The sequence below is a fragment of the Trachypithecus francoisi genome, unplaced genomic scaffold, assembly GCF_009764315.1.
Source record: "Trachypithecus francoisi isolate TF-2019V2 unplaced genomic scaffold, Tfra_2.0 Contig00090, whole genome shotgun sequence".
NCBI classification, from domain to species: Eukaryota; Metazoa; Chordata; class Mammalia; order Primates; family Cercopithecidae; genus Trachypithecus; species Trachypithecus francoisi.
This window is the reverse complement of record NW_022680471.1, coordinates 1,362,848-1,371,189: the sequence shown is the minus strand read 5'-3', so window position 1 is coordinate 1,371,189 and position 8,342 is coordinate 1,362,848. Positions and strand designations below refer to the sequence as shown.

The 8,342-nt window shown below is 54.6% G+C and overlaps 1 protein-coding gene across 10 annotated transcripts in view; it reads right to left on the bottom strand.

Annotated features, from left to right (window-relative positions):
* Window positions 1-3,570: 3,570 nt before the first annotated feature.
* ADARB1 (adenosine deaminase RNA specific B1) overlaps window positions 3,571-8,342 on the bottom strand; it is a 140,063-nt gene continuing 135,291 nt past the window's right edge. For 7 of the 10 annotated variants that reach the window (XM_033235219.1, XM_033235144.1, XM_033235482.1 and 4 more), the window contains 2 exons: window positions 7,486-7,664; window positions 3,571-5,815 (listed from right to left, as the gene is read on the bottom strand). In XM_033235219.1, coding sequence (XP_033091110.1) covers window positions 5,636-5,815; window positions 7,486-7,664 — 359 coding nt within the window. In that variant the 3' untranslated portion in view covers window positions 3,571-5,635. The remainder of the gene's footprint in view (window positions 5,816-7,485; window positions 7,665-8,342) is intronic. The other 3 variants (XM_033235648.1, XM_033235813.1, XM_033235570.1) reach the window with 1 other exon arrangement.

Here is an 8,342-nt window from a genome sequence, read left to right as displayed (position 1 = left end):
TAGCCAGCCTGGCCCACCTGTGCTTGTACAGTACATGAAGCATATGTACACTGTCACAGCCACGACACAGAAATGCCACTTAGCTGCCAACTTTCCACTTAATTTATTGTGACTGTCCTTCCAGTGTTGTAACTAGAAATACCATAGTTCTACGGTGGCACTTAGCACCTGTTTTTTTTTTCACTGCACCCCAGCAACCGTGTCACCGTTGCCTCTTGTTGAGTGTGTAGGTTATTCCTGTGTTCTATCTGCAAGTAACGTGAGGGTAACAAGTAACATGGGCATGTGTCATCATCCATTTTATATGCAGGATGAGAGCAGGGCAGCTGCATACTTTTCTTCTACACCACCTTACCTATAGGAGAGGTGCCAACATGCTCTCCAGGAAGACAGTGAAAAATTCAAGCATCTAACGGGGGTGAGGACTGAGGGGAGACTGTCCCAAGTTGGGGAAATGCAAGTAGCACTGGTGCAAGCACAGCAGGTGCAAGACGAGGTGGAGTCAGTGCTGCAGCTGTTGGGTGGGACTCAGCCACCTTTTCAGGTTATGCACATGGGCATCCATCCCCAGGCCTGCTAGTCGAGCTGAGGGCAGACATAATGTGAAAGGAAAAGAAAGTCTCAGCAACACCAGAGGAGTGAAACATTTTCTTTTTATTGAGAACATCTCAAATCCTTTGTCTGTATTTGACAGCGTCTCATGCTCAGTTCCGGCTGGTCTCGGTACGAGAGGAAGCTCATGCAGTTGTAACGTGTGGTGTATACACAGATTTACATAGAGAACACTGAGGATTGCATCTTAGCAACATGTTTCTTGGCCGAATTACATTCATAGAAAGTGTCCAGATTCTAAAATCAAATTAAAAGCATGTAACCCAAAGCCTGAAAAAGCAAACAGCTTTAGGGGCTGACTCCATTAGCGTTCCATAGACTGTGCTTTTAACCGTTCAGTTCATGTTTAATGGCCCATCGGTTCCTTACACACCATTAGCTTATGCTGTGGCCAAAAGAAGTGTTCTTGAGGCTTGGTACGCGTCCCTTCAGACAGTAAACAAGAAAGTGCAGACGGTGCTGCCACAGACAGGAGGATTTTCACACGAGACTGAAAAGGCCAGCACACCCTTACAACTAAAAGTCATGGTCCAGTCGGACCTGCCATCCACCTCCACCGGTCCCTGGCACCCGGTGGGTCAGAGGTTTCTCTAATTCTATTCCCTGGCATCAGCTGAACACTAGAATTCACACAGAAGGCCCCGAGCAACCCACTGGCCTTGAGGCTGGGTGCACCCACTCCTCACCCAGGGAGATTGTCACAAAACACGCTAAGGGGCAGAGACGCTGTAAACTGGACATACACAAACACAATGCCCTCTCCACTTACACAGTGTGGGGCTGATAAAAAGGAATCTTTTGAGCGACTCTATGATTTTACAGAATTTAGAGGTGGGAAAGATGGCCAATTTTCCTTCTTTACGCCTGGGGCAGACCACCTGCTTCTGGAGTAAAGTATTTGAGAAGGAAAAAGAGCCACTGTGCATGTGTGTGTTTTGAGACACGGGCAGATCCGGATGTGCCCTCTCCACAGCTTTGCTAATCCCATCCTCAGATCTCCGCACAATGTGAAGACAGAGCCGTCCCCTCCTCAGTGTACCTGTGTGAGATTACAAGGAGAGGCACTGTCTTCACAAAGAAAGCGGTGATTCCACAGCCCGGAGATAAATAGTTATTTGAATAAAAATAAATGCCGCAGAAATCCACGCCTTGTGAGATACTGGCTTGCACATTTTAAAATAATTGCTTTTAATTACAAAAATTTCTCAAAAATAGGAAAAGATGATGAAAAGTGTAAATTAAGACTCAGAATCAAAACTGCAGTTCTTTGGCGTCCCTTGCTGGGAAGAGGTGGGCCTGGCCTGTGACCAGGTGATGAGAGCTGAGGAAGGTGGTGACGACATCCATCTGGACCTGTCGCTGGCTCATGGCACAGAACACACTGCCCCACCTGAGACCTTCCACTAGCAGGACTCTGTCCCTGGCAGAGCTGTACCTGAGTGGTCCTGAGGGACAGTGTCTTTGTGGAATTAATACTTCAGGTTTAGCTAACAAAACAAAACAAAACAAAACAGAAGCCCTCTCTTCCCCTACTTGTCAAAATGTCCCAAAATGTAAGATTTTCCTTAAAAAATCAAGTTCTTGCTTGTGTCGAATTTTCTGCTAAGTCTCTAAAACCCACATCAGGACACTGGATGCAAAATGACACGCCAATGAAACAGCTATAGTCTAATGCACACCGAGCGCTCAGAAGGGAGGGATTAAAGTGCTAAGTTCCCTGATCTGTCTCAGGGAGGAGTCAGCATTCTGTATTATTATTATTATTTTTTTCTGATGACAGATGAGCTGTCATAGGAGCAGTGCAGAGCCTCTGGTCCCTGCACATCATCTTCCTCCCCGCAGCCACCCCGCCCAGGGCTCCCCGAACCCAACTCCTCCCCGCAGCCCCCCCGCCCAGGGCTCCCCGAACCCAGTTCCTCCCCACCCAGGGCTCCCCGAACCCAACTCCTCCCCAAGCCGCCCCGCCCAGGGCTCCCCGAACCCAACTCCTCCCCGCAGCCGTCCCGCCCAGTGCTCCCCGAACCCAACTCCTCCCCACAGCCGCCCCGCCCAGGGCTCCCCAACCCAGTTCCTCCCCACCCAAGGCTCCCCGAACCCAACTACTCCCCACAGCCGCCCCGCCCAGGGCTCCCCGAACCCAGTTGCTCCCCACCCAAGGCTCCCCGAACCCAACACCTCCCCACAGCCGCCCCGCCCAGGGCTCCCCAACCCAGTTCCTCCCCATAGCCGCCCGGCCCAGGGCTCCCCGAACCCAACACCTCTCCACAGCTGCCCCCCCACCCTGCCCAGGGCTCCCCGAACCCAGTTCCTCCCCGCCCAGGGCTCCCCCAACCCAACACCTCCCCACAGCTGCCCCCCCACCCCGCCCAGGGCTCCCCGAACCCAGTTCCTCCCCGCCCAGGGCTCCCCCAACCCAACACCTCCCCACAGCTGCCCCCCCACCCCGCCCAAGGCTCCCCGAACCCAACACCTCCCCACAGCTGCCCCCCGACCCCGCCCAGGGCTCCCCGAACCCAACTCCTCCCCACAGCTGCCCCCCCACCCCGCCCAGGCTCCCGGAACCCAGTTCCTCCCTGCCCAGGGCTCCCCAAACCCAACACCTCCCCACAGCTGCCCCCCCATCCCGCCCAGGGCTCCCCGAACCCAGTTCCTCCCCACAGCCGCCCCCCACCCCCCGCCCAGGGCTCCCCGAACCCAACTCTTCCCCGCAGCCACCCGGCCCAGGGCTCCCTGAACCCAGTTGCCTTGGCTGCCTTCCTCCTGCCTGGACGGCTTGGAGTGGGACGCCGTGCCTGCCCTCAAGGCTGCAGGCGTCCACCCTGGAAAGGAGCCACCTCACATGGTTTCAAGGCAGCTGCTCAGGCCCCACAAGGCGAGGCACTCACTTACTTGGGGTGGTACAGGGAGCAATCATGCTTACTTTAGCTATTACCTGACAGAAGGGAAAAGCCAGGCATGCCGGGTAGTTTTGTATGTATATGGAATATATTAACACTAAACTTGGTAACCAAAATCCACATATTTTTAAAAACTAAGTCCATCTCCCAATCCCCATTAGAAAAAAATACAATTTATCAAGACAAGAATAAAAATGCACAGACTTACAAGGTGTTTTTTCTAGTGTGCAAGAGCCTACTTGGGGGAAGGCCAGCGACAACAGACACCTCTCCTTGTGCAGGTGCAGAGCCCCAGCACCGTCTGCCCAAACAAGACCCCACTGTGGTGACGGAGCGGCTGAGACGCCCACTCTGACTGCGTCAGGGAGACAACTGCCCTCTTCGGTAGAGGAGAAGGCTGGTGTGGGGCAGATGTTCTAGCCTCTGAACCTGGTCATGTGCCCAACAATGAGCCCTAAGCAGCACCCCTTCCTGTCACACTGGGACAAGATGTGTGTGGACACACATGGACAGGGCTCCCGACATCAGGAGGCACACCTCCCACCAAAGTCACCGTGCTTCAGGTTTTGGGTCTGAGCTCCCAGTGTCCGGTGGGAGCATGATGCCCCTCTGCCCCTCTTCCGGTTTCCTAGGCCCATCACAGACATACAGGTGCCAACACCCTGGATTTCATTGTGGCAGGTGTATGCTGTAGGGTAAAGTCTGCACCAATCTCTGCCCATGGCCCCAGGAGACCCACCTGAGCACCGTCCAGGGCCTTGGAGCTGGGCACTGCACTGGCGAACAGAGCACTTCTCTCGGCTCCTCTTTCATCCTGAGCGGAGGCAACAAGGCACCGGGTGCAAATCTCTGAGCTCGGTGGAGGTGGTCCACACAGGGCCCTCGCCCGCCACGCTCCTGACCTCCTGGGCTGGCTCCCTCTATCGTGGGGCTGTCCCGTGCACTCTCGGTGCTGGGCAGCCCTGAGCTCCCCTGTCGGGACCGTCAATGTCTGGTCTACACTATGCCAGCAGCACGTGGTCTCACCAGCTCTCACTTGGATGCTTTTTATTTTTCAAACATGTCTTTGATAAAGCTGGAAACAATAATTTAAAAACATGCCTGCTATGGCATTTTCCAAGAATGATTATCTACTGAAATCATTCTACTTCCATTCTGTGAAGGCCTTTGGGCAGTCATCCACATCCATTCAATTCAGAGGAAGGAACAGAGGGAACTTAGGCCATGTATTGTGCAGTAGCCCTCCTGATTCCTTCTAGTCCATAAAAGTTAAATATCCTTTAAAAAACCTGAATGAATGGCCAGCCCGGGGTTACTGGCCATGTTTTATCTGTGATTACTTAGAAGTAAACTGAGAAAAGTTTTCCATGATCTGATCCTACAAGGAGTACAGAAGCTTCTAGAGGAGGCTGAGGGCTACAGGGGCCTGGGTCACGACTCTGCAGGACACACAGTCACCACTGCGGGGCCCCGTGTGCACGACAGGGCCACACTACCTCATGCTGGGAGTCTGCTCCTCAGGGAGACTGTTAAAACCTAGTGTGTCAAACTACCCAGGGAAGTACCTATGGAGAAAAGAGACCTAAGTTTAGACAGACGTGTGGCGATTTCCTTTAGACTACTACTTCCTACCTCTATTTTCCCACCCTCCTCCATATATAGATGCTTTTTTTGCAATTAAAATAATGTGGCATAAGAGTGACCTGACATAATTACTTATTTTATAAACCACATTCCTAGCTCTGAATAAATTATTTATTCAAGAATTTCACACAAAGTAATTTCTATTTTCCTAAACTTAAGGAAGCCCTACTCAGTAGAACTCAATTTCTAAATGTAAACCGAGATTGAAAGCAGTCACTGGACGGTTCAGAAGGGGAAATGCTGCGGCAGAGAGGTGCCAGGCGGCGATGCTGGGCCCCGACACACCCCGTCCCCTCCCCACACTGCGCACCTGCCCCAGGTCTGATGTGAGATGCTGGGGACAACCGTGGACACCTGGTGGTCCCCTGGGTCCCCCAACTCCTTCCCCAAGGTATGCACCTGCCCCCAGTTCAGATGTGAGGTTCTGGAGGACGACGCTGGATGCCCACAGCCCCCTGCACCCCCCATCATGTCTGCCCGGGTCAGGGCGTGAGTGAGAACTGGTCCTGCTCAGTGGGCTTCTCCACCCAGGCCCCCAGCCCCGCCTTGATGAAGGCTGTGAACAGACGCGCCTTGGCGGCCTGGTACTCCTTTGCCGCCAGCTTGGACTCATGGTACATGTTGGGCTTGGTAATCTTGGAGCGTAGTAAGTGGGAGGGAACCTGTGAAGGGATAAAAAACAAATGCAACTGTTGACACTGTAACAGATGAAAATAACACCTAATAAGATGCCAAAACACGGCCTTTAGAACTGCATTGGCTTCTGGGGGGAAGCAACCCAGAGGAAGGCGCCTTCTGCCAAGGGTGCGGCTTCACAGAGAACAAGCTGCCGCGTCTCATGAGGCCTGAGTTATCGCCAGGGCACGGCTTCACACAGAACAAGCTGCCGCACCTCCTGAGGCCTGAGTTATCGCCCAGTTCCAGTCTTGCTAGTCAAACAGGCAGCTACAGACCCCCGAGTTCTGAAGACGTGCTTCTGGGAAGCCACCAATAGTTGATTCAAGTTTCGTTTTTAACTTAAGAAGCATAGGCCGGGCGCGGTGGCTCAAGCCTGTAATCCCAGCACTTTGGGAGGCCGAGACGGGTGGATCACGAGGTCAGGAGATCGAGACCATCCTGGCTAACACGGTGAAACCCCGTCTCTACTAAAAAATACAAAATCTAGCCGGGCGTGGTGGCGGGCGCCTGTAGTCCCAGCTACTCGGGAGGCTGGGGCAGGAGAATGGCGTGAACCCGGGAGGCGGAGCTTGCAGTGAGCTGAAGTGAGCTGAGATCCGGCCACTGCACTGCAGCCCGGGGTGGCAGAGCGAGACTCTATCTCAAAAGAAAAAAAAAAAAGGCCGGGCGCGGTGGCTCAAGCCTGTAATCCCAGCACTTTGGGAGGCCGAGACGGGCGGATCACGAGGTCAGGAGATCGAGACCATCCTGGCTAACACGGTGAAACCTCGTCTCTACTAAAAAATACAAAAACTAGCTGGGCGAGGTGGCGGGTGCCTGTAGTCCCAGCTACTCGGGAGGCTGAGGCAGGAGAATGGCGTAAACCCGGGAGGCGGAGCTTGCAGTGAGCTGAGATCCGGCCACTGCACTCCAGTCCGGCGACAGAGTGAGACTCCGCCTCAAAAAAAAAAAAAAAAAAAAAAAAAAGAAGCACCACTGATGTTACGTGTATGTTATCACCCTGATGACCTCGGAGGCCTTCCCTCGTGTGACTGGTAGCTCCTTTCTGTCTGGACTGTGGCCTTGCGGCAGCTGGCCTGGGTGCTGCCCCTGTGTGAACAGGACCTTCCTGGGCACTGTCACTTCTGGCTATACCTCCCATGCCAGTGCACAATGCTGGTCTCAGAATAAATAGATGCTATCTACTTGACTGAAGAATAAATACAAACTAGTAATATCCTGACTTACTATATAAGGTTTTATTCTGGGGAAAAAAGGGCCCCACAGCTAATTCAAAAGGTTTAAAAACTCTCATGGAGGGTTATCAGAATCCAAGCAATTTTTGTGTTGCTGAGGAGGGGACAGCAGGGAGGCTGGCATAATGACTTTCAATATCTGAGAGTAAGAGACGTTTCCGCCACACACAGTGGCCTGGCAGTGGGTGTCACTCTGCAGCGGGGGGGAAAGAGCTGCCTTGGAGATGGCATTAAGGTCTCAGGGACATGGCCACACTTCTAAGCTAAAACAATCTGAGGGAACAAAAGGTTTCCAAATGACAGATTTAGGAAGCTGTGCGTGATGACATGATGAAACAATTTAGGGAACAGTAGGTGTGAGGACATACAGGCTACTGGGGAGGTGGAGCCGGCGCATCACGGTGAGGGCGCCTCAGTACCTTGCCGTGCACACGCATCCAGCGACAGTACAACGCGTGCTTACACAGGCGGGACGCGCGGCCCAGCTCATCCTTCCCCGTCGTGGCGTTGATGACCTCGATGGCGGGGTCGCCTACCGTCCAGTTGACGCTGAAGTTGGGGGCCTTTCCTGGCTGCCGTGCTTCCGCATTGCTGATGCCTGAAACGGAAGGCACAGGAGGCGGCGGCGTGAAGCCCGCACTCACCCCCAGGAGGCGGCGTGAAGCCCGCACTCACCCCCAGGAGGCGGCGTGAAGCCCGCACTCACCCCCAGGAGGCGGCGGCGTGAAGCCCGCACTCACCCCCAGGAGGCGGCGGCGTGAAGCCCGCACTCACCCCCAGGAGGCGGCGGCGTGAAGCCCGCACTCACCCCCAGGAGGCGGCGGCGTGAAGCCCGCACTCACCCCCAGGAGGCGGCGGCGTGAAGCCCGCACTCACCCCCAGGAGGCGGTGTGAAGCCCGCACTCACCCCCAGGAGGCGGCGTGAAGCCCGCACTCACCCCCAGGGAGGCAGCAGCCGGGGGCGGACAGGTGCCCCGACGTGGCCACAGAAGGGCGTGGCGGAGGAGTTCTGCCTGCTGAGGAACACGCGCACACTTGAGTGCGCGTCTGCCGTGGCGGTGACCTCACACTCTGCCGCCGCCACCAGAACAGGAGCAGTGCTGAGAAAGCCGAACTGACCCACGGGTCTGCACTAGCCTGACAGGACAGGTGGGCAGAAGGTTGACAGAAACTGGAATCATGAGACTTCCTGACAAGTGTGTCTTTTCTCACTCTGGTGCTGCCTGAGAGTGGATGGATGGAGCCACTTCTGAGACTAATGCCGGGTCCTACGAGG